At 42.8% G+C, this 20,145-nt stretch overlaps 1 protein-coding gene across 2 annotated transcripts in view; it reads left to right on the forward strand.

The window, feature by feature from the left end:
* The first annotated feature begins 4,728 nt into the window (after nucleotides 1-4,728).
* HUS1 (HUS1 checkpoint clamp component) overlaps nucleotides 4,729-20,145 on the forward strand; it is a 28,594-nt gene continuing 13,177 nt past the window's right edge. The window contains exons 1-4 of one of the 2 annotated variants that reach the window (XM_072153103.1): nucleotides 4,729-4,892; nucleotides 13,593-13,720; nucleotides 16,054-16,230; nucleotides 16,451-16,558. In XM_072153103.1, the coding sequence (XP_072009204.1) occupies nucleotides 4,841-4,892; nucleotides 13,593-13,720; nucleotides 16,054-16,230; nucleotides 16,451-16,558 (465 nt within the window). In that variant the 5' untranslated portion in view covers nucleotides 4,729-4,840. The remainder of the gene's footprint in view (nucleotides 4,893-13,592; nucleotides 13,721-16,053; nucleotides 16,231-16,450; nucleotides 16,559-20,145) is intronic. The other variant, XM_072153104.1, reaches the window with a different exon arrangement.

Consider the following 20,145-nt stretch of genomic DNA (forward strand, 5'->3'; position numbering starts at 1 on the left):
CAAGCTACTAGCAGCTATCTGTTACAAAAATAAAATGCAGTTCAGCATCCTTCAACACTAATTACTGTATACGGTTACAGCAGATCACCCACAACAGACAAAACATAGGCTTAATGATTTCAGGAAACCTATGTGCCTATCCATCTAGATTTCCTTTGACATAAAAATAACTGTCTAACTTTCCAAGTTACCATACAATATGTCAATCAAACACAGACCTACAGTATATTAAAAATTTTATGTATTTGTGATGCTGTGTCAGATTCTTCTATGGGGTTTTGTGACAATGTCATGTTCTATATTCATCAAAATATGGAAGCTATTTATAAAATACAATGCAGTAAAGACTCAATTTTTTTGGAAGAATATATTATAAACTCTTTGGAAATCAGAGGTACTTAAAATGTGGAAGGTTTTAGGAATTCTAATAAGAACTACAATTCGAAAGTTCTGATTAACAGTGAAACATCACCATCTAGAGGGTTTCTAAAATATTACAGCCAAAATTCAATGCTGGAAATCTACCATTTGTTTTTATGCGTTGTGAACCAAACATACCTTGAGAACGCTGCAGCGACACTGATGCAGAAATAAATCTTGTTTAATCCCTGAACTGAATGGTTTTGTTCAAAAAACAATTATAAAATTCAAGACTTTGAGAAAGCTGGGTGCCCTGGCTGCCGTACATAGACCCATTACTACCACATATACAGGCTGGACTTGTCTGAGCTGCAGGCTGCCTCCATCTTTGTGGTTCTGTACAGCTTGTCCCTCCCCCACAGATGTCAGGCTGACCAGGCTGTGACCTCTGAGAAGGAGCAAGTGATGGAGCTGTACAGGAGCACAAAGGTGGGGGCTAAGATATGAGGAGGGAGTAACACAGCCAAGTCACATGTTGTTTTTTGAAATGCATCCAAACCAAAGTCCAGCCCCTGTGACTACCCCAGGATTTTGTCAGGGTGCAAGGTAAGTTATAACACACAATTATATTGTAATGCAAATGCTTAAAAAAGGCAGAAAGGCAGATATGCACTGCAGCTGTAATAAGCTTCAGCAACCGGTCTTTAGTGAAAATTAGGTCCCTGGTGACAGGTTCCCTTTAAAGTATGTTAGGTTCAAAATGCATAAAAGCAAATGGTAGATTTCCTTTGACAGTCAATGCTTAACTCCTTAAGGACGCAGCCTTTTTTTGCTCCCCATCTTCAAAAATACATAAAATCATAAGGACGGATATCAATACATCAATATTATTAGTATCGTTGGTACCACACTTTACTCACCAATCCAAGATACTGTAAAAATAGTGAAGGAATATAAAACTTAACACTTATCACTACAAATATAAAAGTGCACCAGGTGCCAAAACATAAACACAGATAGAGGTATGTATGCAGCACAACTTAAATCCTAACAGTATCTTTCCAAAAAAATCGACCAGGGTAAGCAAAAAATAGTCAGGTCTTACCCATCCAGGCGGAACATCATACAGCATGAGGAAAGGGAATCATTGGCTGTATCAAGGCATACAGGTCATAAATAATATCACTACACTGCCCCGGTATGGTATCAGAAACCTTGCCCCCCAAAAAATTACTCCCGACCTGAAAGCCACAGTCAGCCCTTTCTGGGTGAGAACAGCTATAGCTCTTACAGAGGAGGTATCATCCTCTACCAGGAGCGCTTTTTCCGTATCTGACCGAGTAATTTCAGGAGCAGAGGCAAAGGCAGACTTCAGCTTTAAGAAAGCTTCTTCAGCTGCTGGCGGCTAGAGCTTATTATTGTCTTTTTTCTTGGTCAGCGCCACAATGGGAGATGCGGTATGAACTGCTGGTAGTCATTAGTGAAGCCTAGGAATCTCTTGATGGCACAAAAAAACCCACTGGTAGAGGCCACTGAAGTACTGCCAACAATTTTAAGGGATCCATCTGTAGTCCCTTGCCAGAGATGACAAGAGATACCTGAGGAAATGAAGACTCTTTTGGTCAAATAGGCACTTCTCGAGCTTGGCATACCCTCAGGCCCCTCTGGACAGTTCGTACATGAACCTGATGGGACTTGTGGTCAGCAGAGAACACCAGGATATGGTCCAGGTAAACCACAACACAAGTATACAGCAGATCTCTGAAAATGTCATTAATGACCTCCTGGAATATACCTGGTGCGTTCCAAATGACATGACGAGATACTCAAAGTGTCCATCACAAGTATTGAAGGCGGTCTTACATTGGTTGCCTACACGGATGCCATTGAGATTATACGCCCCACGTACGTCTAATTTGTAGCAGTAGGTAGCAGTTCTTCACAGAGATTTTGTTTAGATTGTGATAATCTATGCATGGACTGAGCAAACCATCCTTCTTGGCCATGAAGAAGAACCCAGCACCGGCAGGAGAAGAGGACTTGCCTATGAAGCCCTTCTGCAAATTCTCCTTCACATAGGCTGATATAGCTGCAGTTTAAGGCACGGAAAGTGGGTACACCCAACCCCGCAGAAGAGACGTGCCTGGCAAATTTCTAAAGGGCAGTCGTAGGGCAGTAGTGGTGGTAGAGTCTCCGCTTGCTTCTCCAAGAAGATATCAGCAAAGTCCATATACAAAGCAGGAAGAACCACCAGGGGCTTGGAGGACACCAGAGTAGTCATGGTGGGTACAAGAGGAAGTGCCACTAGACAATGTGACTGGCATTCAGGTCCCCAACGAAGAACTTCCCCAGTCTGCCAGTTGAGAATGCAACCCCGGAAGACCTAGTAGGACACAAGACGTAAAATCTTTCTCTGTTCATGGCCCCAACTATGTCCAACTGCATGCCCTCCTCTGCGGTAGACAAGGAGGTTGGCTGTGGTGGTCTTTGGAAGAGCCAAGCAAAGCAGACGACAGGCCCTGATCTGCCTATGTTCTAGGCGCTGCTCCTCCAGACGCTCAGAGAACCGGATGTCAAGCCTAGTGGCAAGGGAGATGAGGTCACTCGGATAATGGTAGGTAGCGGTCAAGGCTGCTTCATTACAAGAGAGCTCGGGAGGCAAGAGTGCAGATTTGAACCACATAGTCGCCAACTGACAGGTCCAGTCTCAGCAGAAGATGCCTGGGCTGGTTCCTCGAAGACGGACCAGAATTCAGCGAGGAATGCAGTGATGTTGGCAGTGACCGAGTTGTTCCTGTCCCAGAGACGGGTGGCCCATGCCAGGGTTTTTCCAGAGAGTAGGCTAACCCTGAATGCGGCGACCTGTATGTGCATCGAGCATTGGGTGAAGAAGACCCTGCAAAACTTGGCGTGCTGGGACTGCTGAGCCCCGATGGTGGTGAGGTCAGCTACTTCGGGGAGTAGTTCCATGGCCGGATCTTACTGTCAGGATCCGAGGTGGTGGACCCACTGAAACAACCCGAACGATGACGTAAGCCGACGCCTGGGAGCGGAGTCTAATTGGCACCCAGTATTCACCAGCACCGGCCACAAAGCGGGTTTAACTTGCTGCGGTGGTATACCACCAGGCCACTCCACAGGTGCGACTTGCTCACGGTAGTGGCCAAGGCGAGGCACAGAAACGACAGGCAGAATCAGAGTCGTAGTCAGGCAGGATGACAGGACAGGCGGCACAGGATGGAAGTCAGGGAAGTCAAAACAGGTGGCAAAAAAGTTCAAAAAACAGAGCAGAGGTCACAACAGATAGATCACAATAGTCTCAAAACATGCCAGGCACAAAGATCCGGAAGAAGTCAACAGGAAGAGGCAAGCTATATAGCAGGGCAGCGGCCGGGTCAGTGGCTATTAGCTGCTGGCCCTTTAAATTTCACAGGGCGGACATGCACAACCACTGGCATCGTTGCTGAAGTGTGGACGGGGAGTCAGCCTGCAGCTGCCGCACTGAGTCGCCGCAGCACAGATCCACATGGTGCGCTAGCGACCCGAGACATGCTTTGCAGGAGAACCCATGACACACCTCCTGGTCTCTGTTTGTACAGGGGTTGATAGTGCCACCCCACTTCCATGCACTTGCTATACCAATCGTTTCAGGCTGTTATAGGCATGCAGTTTAGTGATGAGAAATCTGGCTACAATAAAGAGCCAACTCTACTGGCTCCCTATGTATTGGCATAAGGAAGTGTATTCAGGTAGCTAGGCGTCCATCCCCACTCCATGTTAACCCCAGATTTTTGGGTTTAAAGGGGCATGGTCACAGAATAGGGAAGGGACTATCTGAATAAGGTGGGGCTAAGTGAGGGAAGGGCCGACTCTTCTTGTTCCCGAACAACCCGTCACTTATGTAGTTGTGGTCTGGACTGCACTGTCGCCCTCGAACCCCTAGTGTGGAGAGTATATGCTATTTATTATTTTTAAAGAAAACCAGCTATATATATTATAAATGTATATACCTGGACAACCACTTTATATTCACACTGTGGCCCTTTGGCATCTTATTATGCCACTAGCGCCATCCTTACATGGGGGTTCCGTGAATATGGAAACCCTCCTGGGGGCAAGGGCGGTAAACACATATTGGGGTACATTTACTAAGGAACGTGCTCTAGTTTTGTGGCATACTTTGCCCGTTGTTAACTGTGCCCCATTGGGCATGTGTGTCACACGTATCTTAGCCCTACAATAATAGAGTTACTGCTGTGGAGGAGTTGCCTAACAAACAGGCATATGGCCTCAGTCACCCTCCTCCTCATGTCTGACCTCGCACCACAGTCCTATAGTCTGTACATCACCCGTCTCAGCACTAACCAACAGACAGTTCAGGCTCGAGCACGTGACTGCAGTCTTTCACGTGATATGCCGACGTCATCAGAACGGGAAGTGGCGCCAGAACCGAGTGAGCTGTGCTAGCGCCGGCTGCGGCATGAGGTTTCGCTGTAAGATAGTGGACGTCAGCTGTCTGAACCATTTCACTAGTGCGTATTCCTCAGTGTGCGGCAGGTGTGACTAGTGCTGTGCTTGTCTGTTGCGTTATTCCTGCACTGGCGCGGAAGTTGTGGCGGAGCGGGATGATTGGAAACATGCAATGTGTACACGAAGCTCCAGTACAATGTGACATGGGGCTTCTGCAATGGTACTGTAGGTGATCTGCATGCGCTGCAATATAGTAATGGATGCAATCCCTCACTCCTATAGAAAAAAAATGGAGGCAGTGTTAAAGAGGCTTTATCCTGAACCAGTCCCAGCGCAGTTGTAGGTATTTAGTGTGATTCTTGTCATGAGGCCACTAGGCATGGGCACCTATTAAGGAAAACCTACCTAATCTACTTATTAAGGTACATCTAATGGTAGGGTTGTTAGTAATGTGTTAAAACCTAATCTATATCTACCTAAAATTTCTAAACTAAGTAATAACTTATCCAATTAATATGTTAATTATCAGCAGAGGCCCTTTACTTCCACATGCCTGGAGAGGCCTCTGTCGATTAATTAACATATTAATTCGATCTAGTATCATTTAGCTTAAAAAGTATTTTAAGTAGATATAGATTAGGGTTTAACAATTTACTAGTATCCTATCATCGGATCTACGGTACATTAAGGCTATATTCACACTGCCGTTGCCCGCCCGTACCGTAGCGGGCAACGGCAGTGTACGGGGGGAGGAGGAGGTGAGCGCAGCTCACCCCCGCCCCTCTCCATAGCAACCTATGGCGCACGGCGCCGTATTACGGGAAAAGATAGGACAGGTCCTATCTTTTTCCCGGGTACGGTGCCGCACGTGTGCGGCACCGTACCGCTCCCGTAGGGTGCCGTGCGCCCATAGAAGTGTATGGGGGACGTATATCGGCCGTATATACGTCCCCCATACGTTCGTGTGAATATAGCCTAAGAAGTAGATTTCTGATGGTCGGTTTCCTTTAAGCTGTTTAGTCCTGTCTGCACTGAAGTGCTAGAAAACTATGCTGGCAAATATGACTGTGGGTGCTGCCATCTTGGATCAAACACTAGCTTCACTGCATCCACCATGGGCGGAAGGCGGCGGCACTAATCAGTTTCTCTGACAGCGAGGTCACTCTGATGTTGCCTTGGTAAAATCTGGAATAAACCCCTGGAAGCTGGGTTTGATACAAATTCATTCACAAGTGCAGCACAGTACTAATACAGTAGTGTTGCAGTGTATTGTAATAGCAACCGGATTCCTTAAACTTCAAGTTGCCTATCGGGCTATTAAAAAAAGAAAACCTAAAATAACAAATCGCAGAAATAAAAATAACAGCAATACATTAACCCCTTCCCGCCGATGCCTTTTTGCGTTTTCATTTTTCACTACCCACCTTCAAAAATCTATAACTTTTTTATTTTTCCATGTACAGAGCTGTGTTGTGGCTTATTTTCAGCATAACAAATTACACTTCTTAAAGGACACCTGTCATCAGGTCTGTGTCACTTGTCCTGTCACTACTACCTGTTGGAGCAGCTCACAAGGATCCCATCCCAGCCTTTATCTAGTTATTTCATACATTATTCATTGTAAAATCATCTATTTTATATCATGTAAATGAGGCTGGTCACATGGTCAGAGGCAGTGATGTCACTCCTGTTCCCCCTCCCCTCTCCTCCCCCTGCTCATGTCTGTGTATAATGTATAGTAAAGCATGGCTAGTGTGTGTATGTCATCTGCTGACATGCTGCATCCTCCTAATATACAGGTGAGAGACAAAGACATCAGCTACACATGAATCTGACATGTTCTGCTGTAACATGGCTGCCTGGAGCTGCTGTATCTCTCCTATACACACACACACACATGCACACACAGGCTGCAGGGGGCGTGGCCACCAGCACCAGGGAGCACATCATTATACAGCCTCACACCATTATACAGGCTGTCAGTCATGCACTGGGGGTGTGGCTGTGCCTCCCACTCATGAATAGAGTGGACAGCTTGAATATGCTAATGCTTCATTGGACATTTCACAGGTCATTTGCATACAGCTTTAGGACCTCATTGCTTAGGTTTACAGGCATATAGAGGGACAATGAAGGGATAGATACAATGCTCTCTAATGGCAGTTTATGAAAATATATTTAGTTTAGGGGGGTTATTTTGCATGACGGGTTCTCTTTAATGATGGTATTTAATATTTCATGCTTTGTACTGGGAAGTGGGGGAAAAAATTCCAAATGCAGTGAAAATGGTGAAAAAATGCATTCATGCCGTATTCTTATGGGCTTGGATTTTATGGATTTCACTGTACGCCCCAAATGACCCGTATACTTTATTCTTTGGGTCGGTACGATTACAGGGATACCAAATTTATATAGGTTTTATGTTTTCATATATTAACAAAAATTAAAACCACCTGTACAAAAAAATGTTGGGATTTTGCAATCTTCTGGTGCTAATAACTTTTTTATACTTTTTTGGGAGGTGTCGTTTTTTGCAACTTTTGATGACGTTTACAATGATTTCATTTTTAGGACTATACGACCTTGATTGGTGATTTGAATTTTTATGGTTTTTTTATTTGAATTTTTAACTTTTTTATTTTTTACAAATTTTCAGACTCCCTAGGGTACTTCAACCCTAGGTTGTCTTATCGATCCTACCATACACTGCCATACTACTCTATAGCAGTATATGGGGATTTTCCTTCTCATTCATTACAATGTGCTGATAGCGTATGGGGTGGACAATTTCATTGTTGAGCGGGGGCACCTGGGGTGGACAATTTCATTGATAGGGGGGGGGCATCTGGGGTGGACATTTCAATGATGGGGTGGGGGTCATCTGGGGTGGACATTTCATTGATGGGGGGGCATCTGGGGTGGGCTGTCTATGGAATGGGGGGGGGGCATCTGGGGTGGGCTGTCTATATACCGAGTGTGCACCACGCGCAGGGGCTGTCTATATACCGAGTGTGCACCACGCGCAGGGGCTGTCTATATACCGAGTGTGCACCACGCGCAGGGGCTGTCTATATACCGAGTGTGCACGCGCAGGGGCTGTCTATATACCGAGTGGGCACACGCAGTAGAGGAGAGTCATGTTAAGAGTCTAGCTTGTCATGGCTTAACCCCTTATCACCGACACTAGTTTTCAGCTTAGTGACCAGACTTCGATTTTTAGAAACGCAGTGTAGTAGATGAAAGAAAGCGGCACTCACCAGGTGAATCTTTTATTAAACAACCGTGGGCAGGGAGGTATGACAAGACATCACTCACGGCGACGGGCCGTTTCACGCAGTCCTGCGCTTCCTCTAGCCGTGTGAGAGACGCTGGCAGCTGTAACAAGTAAAATACCCAGCTGCCGACGTCATGCATTACACAGTGTCATGTGACTGGGTGGTGTGTGTGTGACGTTGCGATTCCGAGACAGACTCAGATGGGGAGACACACCTCCCCAGAGGCTCAGATATCATGCGAGCGCCGCACACACACAAAGTAAGTAATACAATTTAAAAGATATAGACACATAGTATACACTATAATGAAAAATGTTAAACCGTCATAGGACTTGAAAAGTTATACAGGCAATTCAAACATACAAAATACTATGCATAATACGCTGTCTGATCTAGACAAAAACTGCCGTATCATTTTTATCGTTTAACCCTATAGGGCCCTTTGCCTCTGTTTGAAGTATCCATCTTGCCTCACGGCAGAGTTGTTCTCTATGTCTACCACCTCCATCTGTATTGACTATGATACGTTCAATCCCTGCAAATGTGAGTGAATTGGGATCGCCAGCGTGCGTGTCCCGTATATGTTTTATCAATCTCTGTGAACCTTTCCCTGATATAATAGAGTAATGATGTTCTCTAAAGCGTATGTAGAGTGGTCGAATTGTTTTGCCAATGTAGAAACGTCTGCATGGGTAGAATATAACGTAAACTACATAATCAGTTTTGCAGTTGATAAAATGTTCCACCGAGGTGGTAATTCCTCCTATATTAAGTGTTTTTGTTCTCAGATGGAATCTGCTGAAGTTGCAATGATGACATGCAAAATTGCCTTTAGGGATCTCTCTGTCCAGCCAAGTGGTTTTTTTATCGCCAAATCTACTTCTAACTAAAAGATCTCTCATAGTGGGGTTGCGTCTGAATGAAATCATGGGTCTATTTTCGGTAACTTTCTTTAGTTCAGGATCCCTTTCGAGTATGACCCAGTTCTTTTGAATGGCTTTACGAATATTCTTTTCGTTGGGGCAAAAATCGAAAGTAAAAGTGAACCTATTCCCGTTTCTCTTTTTCTCCCTATTCTTATGTAGTAGTTGCTGTCTATCTAATTTTAATGCTCCTCAAGCCCCCTCAACCTAAGTCTGTCTCTCAATTCGAGGGCTTGTTCTTGAAAGGACTCGTCAGAGTCGTTTATACGTCTCAAACGTACAAACTGGCCGTATGGTACGGCCTTTTTTACATGGTCAGGGTTGGCACTGTCATAATGCAATAAAGCGTTTGTGGCTGTTGGCTTGCAGTAGCCACTCACTTTAATCCGATCGGTGACTACGTCAAGTTGGACATCAAGAAATTCTAAATGTTTGTCGCCGAAATTGCACATGAAGCGCATGTTCATCCTGTCCCCTTTATTCAAAAATTCAACAAAATCAAAAAATTCTTGTTCATGGCCTGGTCCGGATCTGAACACATCGTCGATGTACCTTAAGTAGGTGTGTATATATTTAATGAATGGATTCTCCAAATGAGGATAAACCTACTTTCAAACACAGCCAAAAAAATATTGTCCAAGGTACATGCGACAGGTGTGCCCATGGCCGTACCTGTGACCTGGTTAAACCATTGATTTATTAAATAAAAATGAATTATGGGTAAGGATGAACATTAAGGCCTCACGGACAAAGTCGATAAATGCCACGCTTTTACCTACCTTGTGGAGGACTAAACAGATGGTGTCGAGCCCCTCCTGGTGTGGAATTCTTGTGTAAAGGCTTTCTACATCTATCGAAACCAGTTTCAGGTCTTCACGCCAGTTAATGTCCTCAACAGCCCTTAAAAAGGAGTTAGTGTCCTTCAAGTATGATGGAATATCCATCAAAATAGGTCTCAAAAGCTAATCCAGAAATTGGCACAGAGATTCAGTCACCGAGCCGATCCCCACGACAATAGGACGGCCGGGGGGGTCAACTCGGCGACTTATGAATCTTAGGAAGGAAATACCAGGAGGGTTTTTTAGGAAAAGCAGGTAAGAGTTTCTCAGCCATTTCAATAGATAGAATTTTATTTTCCACTGCATGTCTTAAAATGGTGCGCAGTTGAGAAATGTATTTGGTCGTAGGGTCACTCGATAGTTTAACATGTGGAGGTGTCATGTAATTGTCTTTCAGCTTCCTTAACATAATAATTTCTCGACATGATCACTATATTGCCCCCCTTGTTGGCCGGCTTTATGACTAGGGATTTATCCTTTTTCAACTTCTCTAGAGCCTTCCATTCTTCCATGGACATATTGGGGTTCTGAGTAGGGTAAATAAGGGACTTAAAGGGAACCTACCACCCCGATTCTACCTATAAAGGTAGAAGGGGTGGTAGGTGGATGGATGGGAAGTGAGGATAGCCCTTTTTTGGGCTAATCCTCACGTCCCGGGTGTCTTTTAGAAAACTTTATTGCATGTATATGCAAATTTTTTTTATGCGGCTACTGGGGCGTGGAGTAGCCGGACATGAGGCTACTATTCGCGGCTACTCCACGCCCTCCTGGTAGCTGTGCGCCCTCGTCCGGGTCCCCTGCGTTCTACCAGGAGCTGCGTGCCAAAGATTACCTGGTAGGTGGAGTAACGTGGCTACTGGGGCGTGGAGTAGCCGCGACTAGTAGCCTCATGTCCGGCTACTCCACGCCCCAGTAGCCGCATAAAAAAATTTGCATATACATGCAATAAAGTTTTCTAAAAGACATCCGGGACGTGAGGATTAGCCCAAAAAAGGGCTATCCTCACGTCCCATTCATCCACCTACCACCCCTTCTACCTTTATAGGTAGAATCGGGGTGGTAGGTGCCCTTTAACATCTCTGCAGACTTGTTCGTAAAAGATGTCAATAGATGAGCAGGCCGGCAAGGGGGGATATAAAGTGGAACGATTGCCACCCCTAAATTCTGATATATGGATATCCGTATCAATCAAACTGTCATGCATATCATCTTTATTTTCCATCATCAAATCAGTTAATGTGTTAAGACAGGTAAGGTCGATCTCTTCCAAGGGATCATCTATCTGAAAACCCAAAGGGCCTATACAGGGTATTTCTCCTTCCCTTCTAACCCTATTATCATGGTGACCCCCTCGATGTTATCAAATAATTTCCTTAAGGCGATTTTCCTGATGGACTTGTATAAATCTATTTGAAACTGCAATAATTTCTAGGAAGACTAAAATTTAGACCTTTAGAAAGTGCTGAAATGCAGACAGAGGTGTTTGAGACAAATTAATTACAGTGTTTTCGGATGTGGACACAGAGTCTGTAGACTCGGAATTCATTGCCAGGAAACTTTCTTCCTTTTCTGGCTGGATCTCCATCTTCCTCTCCCGGCCCCGCCCCCTCCGAACTCTCCTTTGCGGCTTCCTCCCCCTAAAGGGGTAACTGATGTTGTGGAGAGTGGGTCATCTCTACCTTCCGTTATTTGGGGATTTGGGTCTTCCGAGGTACTGGAGTCGGACTTGTGGTCCAAAAGTCCGAAGCTTTACGTTTAGTAATTTTATTCCGTTTAAATTGTTTCTTTGAATCAGGACACATATTTAACTGGCGTCCAAAGTCGGCTTTATCTCGCATGAATTTGTCTCTTTTTTTTTTTCTCTTTAATGTCTGCTTGGGATCAGTCTTTTCTCCAATAGATCGTTTTGTTTATCAGTTTGGTGAGTTCTTAATTTGGTCTTTGCTCTACATAAATCTGAGAGCACATGCTCATACTCTTCTTCATTTTTATTGAGCACTAGTCTCATCAATTGAACAGGTTAACTGGATGCTGTTCCATTTTTCTATAAAAGCTGTATCGTCTTGATATTGGGATGCTTCTTCATATGGGCGGAGTCCTCTAGGGACACGATTGCATTCACTGTAAGTTTTTAATGATTTAAAAGTCAAGAATAGGCGTATTTCTTTCTCCGCCAGATGCGTAATTTTTTGTTCTAATGTTTTGGTACTGAGTACCTGCAATTCGTCCTTCTGGTCACATTGTTCAAAGAATGTGCTTGCATCCTCCCTGCCCATATGAAAGGCTGTATTGGAGTTTCCCAGTGGTTGGTACGTGTCCATCTCCATCTCGATTTTTATAATCTGACATGTCACAATAATTAGTTATAACTTTGGATTACTTCAACATATCCAGGTGATTTTTAGAATGTTTTCTCGTGACGCATTGTACTTCATGTTAGTTATAAAATTTAAGTGATAAGTTTTGCGTTTTGTTCTGGAAAAAAATTTAAATTTGCCAAAAAAATTGCAAAAGTTGGAAATGTTCTGTTGTCCATGCAGGAAGTAAAACTACCCATAAAGCTTGATAACTAACATGCCCGGAAGGTCTACTTTATGTTGAGACGATATTTTATGGGTCCTGTAATTTTTCTAGGATGTTATGAGGCTTAGAACTTTAGGTGCGATTTTTCTCATTTTCATGAAAATCTACAAAACTCACATTTTGAGGGAGAACTCAGCTTTCAAGTAACTTTGAAAGGCCTGAATTAAAGTAATACCCCATAAATTCCCCCACTATCGAAACTTCAACCCTCATTGTATGGAAAATAACTTCTATTCAGTATATTCAACCTTTTAAGTGTTTCACATGGGTTTCACAATATGGACCTGCGATTTAGAAACTTTAGAATTTTTTGGGGGAAAATACATTCATTTAGGCCAATGAATGTATTTTCATAATGAATTAAATTATGAAATGGCCAATTTCTGCTGTTTACCATATGTGGTGGTAAGCTTCTTTACGGGGGCGCACGGCCGGGCATAAAATGAAAGCGGCACCATTCAGAGCAGATTTGTATTGTCACATTGTACAGACTGTAATTTTTTATTTCTTTGATAATGTGATCATATGAGGGCTTATTATTTGCGTGGTGAGACACAATGTACAAATGGTTAATAAAATATCATGAATAAACTATAGAGCCCCAAAATGAATTATTTCAACGGGGACACAAAATCATCAATTTCTTATGCTTCACCGTGGCGTGTAAGTGATTAAACACCCGGTGTCAGAGGTGCTCTGATCCTGGTCGTTAGTGCCGTGTCTGGGCTGTGATGTCACTGAAGTCCCGCAATCTTCTTTTGACATGACGACGTAGAAAGGCGACGCGTCGAAAGAAGTACCCTTAATGGCCGCAGTAAAAAGACGATAGGGTGGTCATTAAGAGGTTAAAAATGTTTTGCAAACAAAAAAAAATTGTGTATACAATGTTATGTAACAATGTGGTAATGGATGCCAGTGAGGGGGGGGGGGGTGGAATTCTAGTGGCGGCCCTGACTACATTGACCCCTTCATCAAGCGGTTCATAAATAATAAATCCTGGCAAACCCCACCTTTATACCAAGAAGCTGCTGGATATTATTTATTAGCTTTCACCTCAGATAATATTTTTACTATAAGTATTCAATTTTACTTTTCTGTGGTTTATTACTTTGCTGATCTGTTACATTTTCTCTGTTTTTCAGGAGTTGTAAACACAATAACAAAGTTGACTAAGTCATGTACCTTACGTCTTACTGCAAACAACCTTTACTTTATTCTTACCGACAAGGTCGCTAATGGGGGCGTCAGTATGTGGTGTGAACTATGCCAGGTGATATTCTCAAACTAATATGGAAATTGTTTATTAATAGTGTTGCAAGGGTTTTAATGTCCATGATTTGACAACAAATATGGAAGGGAATCTGTTTTTCTTCATTTGTGGAAATGAAAGCAGGTCACACGTTGCGTTTTGGTTGCTTATTGAAATGTACAACAGCTAAGGACAGGTGATTTGCATAAATACATTACTGTTAACAAAACGCACTTGTTTTACGCATTACAGTTATGTAATTAGGCAAATCACCTCTCCTCACTTGTAGTAATGCGTTTCGATGAAAATGCAACCAAAGCGCAACGTGTGACTGTACCTAAGGGCGGTGGCACACGTGGTGTTTTGAACCTGTTTTTAGTCATGCATTTTCAGTCCGTTAAAAAAATGCATGCTTTTTTAAAACAAATGCGTTTTTGAAAATGCATCCATTTTTGTCCGGTTTTCCCAAATATCTTAATTAAAAACGGACAAAAATGGGTGTGTTTTTTAACAGACTAAAAAAGCAGGACTAAAAACGGGTTCAAAACCCCACGTGTGCCAACACCCTAAGCGTGATGCCACACGTGGTGTTTTTGGACTGTTTTTAAGCATGGGTTTTCAGTCAGTTTAAAATCAGTTTTAATCTGTTTCACAGCTGCTTACAGTTCTAGAAATGAAGATAGACCTATTCAAACCAACCAAACATGTGGCAAACATGTAAAAACTGTTTTAGTTTGATTAAAAACGCAACAAGAACTGACCAAGAGCACCTCGTGTGACCACAACCCTCAGGGGAAAAATCTGTAGACGCGTTTGATGAAGGTTCCAAACAGTTTTTCTCACGTGAGGAAACAAGCAATACAGCGCTTACAAAGGGTAAAATGCCAGGAGGTTGTCTGCCTAACACAAGGATAGCTCAGCTCATATAGATTGTGTAGGTCACAAACAGTTGTGCTCAAAAGTTTACCCTGCAGAATTTAGGTTTTCTTGACCATTCATCAGAGAACATGAATGATAACACAATTAGTGGTCTGGAGGTTATTGTCAAACTACTTTTTTTAAATCATAATGACAACCTGAATACCGTGTATTGCCCCTTCTAACATCGGTGACAGCTTGAAATCTTTTGTGGAAGTTGTGGATGAGGCCCTTTATTTTCTCAGATGGTTAAGCCTACTTGGCAAAAACCATAAAGTTCCTGTAAGTTGAGGTCAGGAGATTGTGATGGCCACTCCAGAACTTTCACTTTATTCTGCTGTAGCCAATAGCAGGTCTACTTGGCCTTGTGTTTTGGATCGTTGTAATGTTGGGATGTCCAGATACATCCCATGTACAGTTTTCCTGTTGATGACTGCAAATTTACCTGCAGCATTTGCTGATAATATACTGCATTCATCTTTATTTCAACTTTGACCAAGTATCCTGTGCCTTTGTAGCTCACATTTTTGCACATAAACAGCGATCCATCTCTGTGCTTTGCAATAGGAATGGTGGTTTTTTTTCATGATAGCCCTTGTTGACACCTCTCCAAATATGTTTATGGTTGTGGCCAAAAAGTTTGATTTTGGTCTTAAAATCCTCATCCCTCCACTGAAAGCCTAGTTGCTTGGATCTGTTACGGTGCGGTGAGACATTGTGTGCTTATCGAACTGTGACCACGTAACGTAGACCTATATGGGGGCCGTCATGCGACTGTATATCCAGCCCCCATGCAGTCGTGTGTATGGGGCCTAAGGAGGACAAGTCTGACTTGTGACGTCAGGACCATTTTATGATCTTATTTTTAATTTCATAGAATCTGTAACTAACAAAATAAACCCCTCCATTCAGATATTCTTCACAATGACACTTGTTACAAGACAAAACATAAAGCTTTCTTCAAGACTATGGGGATAATTTATCAAACTTTTGTGGGGGGGTTCTTTTTTTTTTTTTTAGCTCAATTTAGCAAAATTCACTGTGACAGAGTTTTACACTACTGCGCCTGATTTATCCTAAAAATCCAGATGTGGCCATCTGCAAATGTCACAAATTTTTTGGCACTTGCAGTGAAGAGGCGCAAATAATCTCCAGTCCAGAGCAAGCATTGGAAAGGGGTTGCTTAAACATTACAGAGAGAATTCTCAAAAAACCAACAGACTCACATATCGCATTTAGCAGATAAATTGGGAAAGCCCAAAACCTTATTAAAATCCCAAAACTAGGCACATTTTTCCAGTCTTAATCTAAATGTCCTCCTATATATTTGTTAACCTTTTTCTTTATCTTTTTTATGGCAAATAGTGTTACATGAGACATGGAATGGATCTCTGTACATTAGAAGACCACTGGTTATGTACATTTTTCTTTTCCAGGCTAATTTCTTTGATGAGTACCAAATGGAAGGTGTGTCTGCTGAGCAGAATGAAATTTATTTGGAGCTGGCACCTGAAAACCTTTCTCGAGCTTTGAAAACTGCCCAGAATGCCAAGGCTGTAAAAATCAAGCTGACAAATAGACACTGCCCCTGTCTCACTGTGGCGGTAGAGCTGGTAAGGATAATGTATGTGTGCAAAATGTTAAAGAAATCATTATACCACACTGGTTATCATGATATAGTTTAAGTTACATAAAAAGGTAAATTACAGTATACATAAATATATGTTTCCACAGTTAAAACAAGTCACCCTTTGCCTCATGTACCTGTATGGAATCACCTGGTAACAATAAATATTCATTAAATGATTGGAAATGTCTGTTTCTTAATTGTAGCCTTCGCTGTCAAGCACAAGTCGTATTGTGACGCATGATATTCCTGTGAGTGTTATTCCCAGAAGGCTGTGGAATGACTTTAAAGAGCCTACTGTACCCACCTTTGATGTAAGTATCACAGGGTAAAAATAAAAGAATTTAGATCTTAATAATGAGTTACCATTATATTCTATAAATGCATTTTCTCGAGTGTAAGAATTGTTATCTATCCACTGCTATATCTGAAAGCTGCATTGAGCTCACTGTGCTCATGCAATGAGCAGGGACTTAACTCACTCATGCTAGATTTTCCACTTATACTATTTATTTGTTGGAAAGTCTCTTTATTTGTCTTTAAAAGTAGAAACTGGTTTTGTTATATAGCTGCAACATGTGATGTACACTCACCGGCCACTTTATTAGGTTACCTGCCCAACTGCTCGTTAACACTTAATTTCTAATCAGCCAATCACATGGCGGCAACTCAGTGCATTTAGGCATGTAGACATGGTCAAGACAATCTCCTGCAGTTCAAACCGAGCATCAGTATGGGGAAGAAAGGTGATTTGAGTGCCTTTGAACGTGGCATGGTTGTTGGTGCTAGAAGGGCTGGTCTGAGTATTTCAGAAATTGCTGATCTACTGGGATTTTCACGTACAACCATCTCTAGGGTTTACAGAGAATGGTCCGAAAAAGAAAAAACATCCAGTGAGCGGCAGTTCTGTGGGCGGAAATGCCTTGCTGATGCCAGAGGTCAGAGGAGAATGGACAGACTGGTTCGAGCTGATAGAAAGGCAACGGTGACTCAAATCGCCACCCGTTACAACCAAGGTAGGCAGAAGAGCATCTCTGAACGCAGAGTACGTCGAACTTTGAGGCAGATGGGCTACAGCAGCAGAAGACCACACCGGGTGCCACTCATTTCAGCTAAGAACAGGAAACTGCGGCTACAATTTGCACACACAAGCTCATCGAAATTGGACAGTAGAAGATTGGAAAAACGTTGCCTGGTCTGATGAGTCTCGATTTCTGCTGCGACATTTGGATGGTAGGGTCAGAATTTGGCGTCAACAACATGAAAGCATGGATCCATCCTGCCTTGTATCAACGGTTCAGGCTGGTGGTGGTGGTGTCATGGTGTGAGGAATATTTTCTTGGCACTCTTTGGGCCCCTTGGTACCAATTGAGCATCATTGCAATGCCACAGCCTACCTGAGTATTGTTGCTGACCATGTCTATCCCTTTATGACCACAATGCACCCAACATCTGATGGCTACTTTCAGCAGGATAATGCGCCATGTCATAAAGCTGGAATCATCTCAGACTGGTTTCTTGAACATGACAATGAGTTCACTGTACTCAAATGGCCTCCACAGTCACCAGATCTCAATCCAATAGAGCATCTTTGGGATGTGGTGGAACGGGAGATTCGCATCATGGATGTGCAGCCGACAAATCTGCGGCAACTGTGTGATGCCATCATGTCAATATGGACCAAAATCTCTGAGGAATGCTTCCAGCACCTTGTTGAATCTATGCCACGAAGAATTGAGGCAGTTCTGAAGGCAAAAGGGGGGTCCAACCCGTTACTAGCATGGTGTACCTAATAAAGTGGCCGGTGAGTGTAGATGGCTTCCTTTTCTGCCACATCCAGGTAGATGGCCAGTGTTCCTTAAACATTAAAGTTTTAGCGCACATAGGGAGGAGCAGGCCTACACAGTTTAGCAGCCTGTGATTCTGCAGCACAGAGGGGCTCTGGTAACACCCCCATGTTCATTAACATGATTTTAAAAGTAAGGAGGCAATTGATAGTAAATATAATCCGATGACCACCGTCACAGTGCCTGGAGCTATGACTAAGTGCCCCTGGTTTATCATGCTTGATTGTTATGGTAGATTTCCTTTAACCCCTAGTGATATTAACACAATAAAGATAATTTTTAACACATTACAATTTTACTTAGGTTTACTCTGTTTTATTGCTGTTTTAGCTCCTCAGTGATGGTCAGTGTAAAATTCCAGGGTGTGGGCAGGGACTCGCATAGCGGACACTTCATGATCCATTTAGTTCTGTGTACTGAGAATGTGGTTAGATTACCAGGGTACAGGTTTATATACACTTTGATTTAGCTTCTGAATATTGTACTGTTATCTGACGCGTAGAAAGAGAGATGAGACGGATCAGAGATGATGAGGTCTGTGAGATGCATTTTACACATAATGACACTTTCCAGCTCTTTCTACATGTCTACTTTACACACACTATCAGATCTGCTTTACCTTCCTCCCCCTCCCCCGATAAAGAACTTATCTGCCTGTAGCTTGTAGTTCTCCTCACATTGTGTACATGCTGGCAGGAAGTCAGTGTGTATCAGTTTGAGCTCAGTCCTTGAATGCCGGGGGAAGGGGGCCTCCCCTGCAGAGGCAGAGAGAGAGACAAGCTCAGTGAAGCCTCAGACAAGATGGCTGCCGACCCTAAAGTCAGAAGGTACAGGGTCGTGTCCAGGGGCAACTGAAAATGTGTACACGGGATGGATATAGACAGGTTGGACTTATATCTGTGAAATGCTGTATTTTTGTTAATTAGAAAATTAGAAAATGTTATTTTGTAATACTGAGTACATTAAGAAACTTGTCTTTGTGGGACTACCCCTTTTAAGTATTCGCTCAACAGGGCGTGGTAACAGCAATGGTAATGATAAAACATAACTTTTTAAGCTCTTTACACCTGAAAATGCCTTGGACTATATTTGTTTAAACATAAACTTCAGAACAAATGAGGTCGGCACTTTTTGATTTACCGGAAATCTTGAATCCTTTATTCATACATGTTGACACAGCAAGTTACAGGTATTAACACATAAGTGCAGGAAAAAGCATCATCTTACGCGTTTCTGACCGACAAGGTCCTTAGTCATAGATGACTAATTAGTCATAGATTAGATAGATTAGTCATAGATGACTAAGGACCTTATCGGTCAGAAACGGGTAAGATGATGCTTTTTCCTGCACTTATGTGTCAATACCTGTAACTTGCTGTGTCAACATGTATGAATAAAGGATTCAAGATTTCCGGTAAATCAAAAAGTGCCGACCTCATTTGTTCTGAAGTTTATGTTTGCTTGGGAGAAGAGAAGTACTCTGAGAGGATCGTGCACCTAGAGTTTTGAGCAGGTTCATTTGGGGTGTTTTCACACACAACAGTGACTATATTTGTGTAAAGTTTGCTACGTGTATGGAGGAAAGAGATAGTGAGATATGTTCAGATGAACCCTGTATGGTAATGATACAAGAATACAATAAATGTCTATCTATATAGAAGTTAACTGTATGGCATGCAATACTTACCTTTAACGCAGCTGTGGTGAAGATTTCAAGACTCTTTTGTTAAGTGTTGCCATCAAGTCTTGGGCACATATAGAGGTTTCATTATAGATATTTTTTTTTAATGGCAAAACCAGATTGATCTTTGATTGAAAAACCAGACAGCATTCCTCAGCAAAAAGGTCATCGCATCGGCCTAAAGGAGTTAATGGCCACTAATTACAGGTGTCCTATACTTGTTGCCTGCCTAACTCCTTATGACTCCTGCTGTAAAAGATTTGCAAATCTTTGCAGACACTATACACGGCTACACTCCAGGTGAACAATGTCGATTTCCATAGGGGGCTGAGGTTAATTGGACAGTGCGCAATAGCCCAGATTGTCCAAATGC

Source organism: Engystomops pustulosus, chromosome 5 (genome assembly GCF_040894005.1).
Source record: "Engystomops pustulosus chromosome 5, aEngPut4.maternal, whole genome shotgun sequence".
Classification (NCBI taxonomy): Eukaryota; Metazoa; Chordata; class Amphibia; order Anura; family Leptodactylidae; genus Engystomops; species Engystomops pustulosus.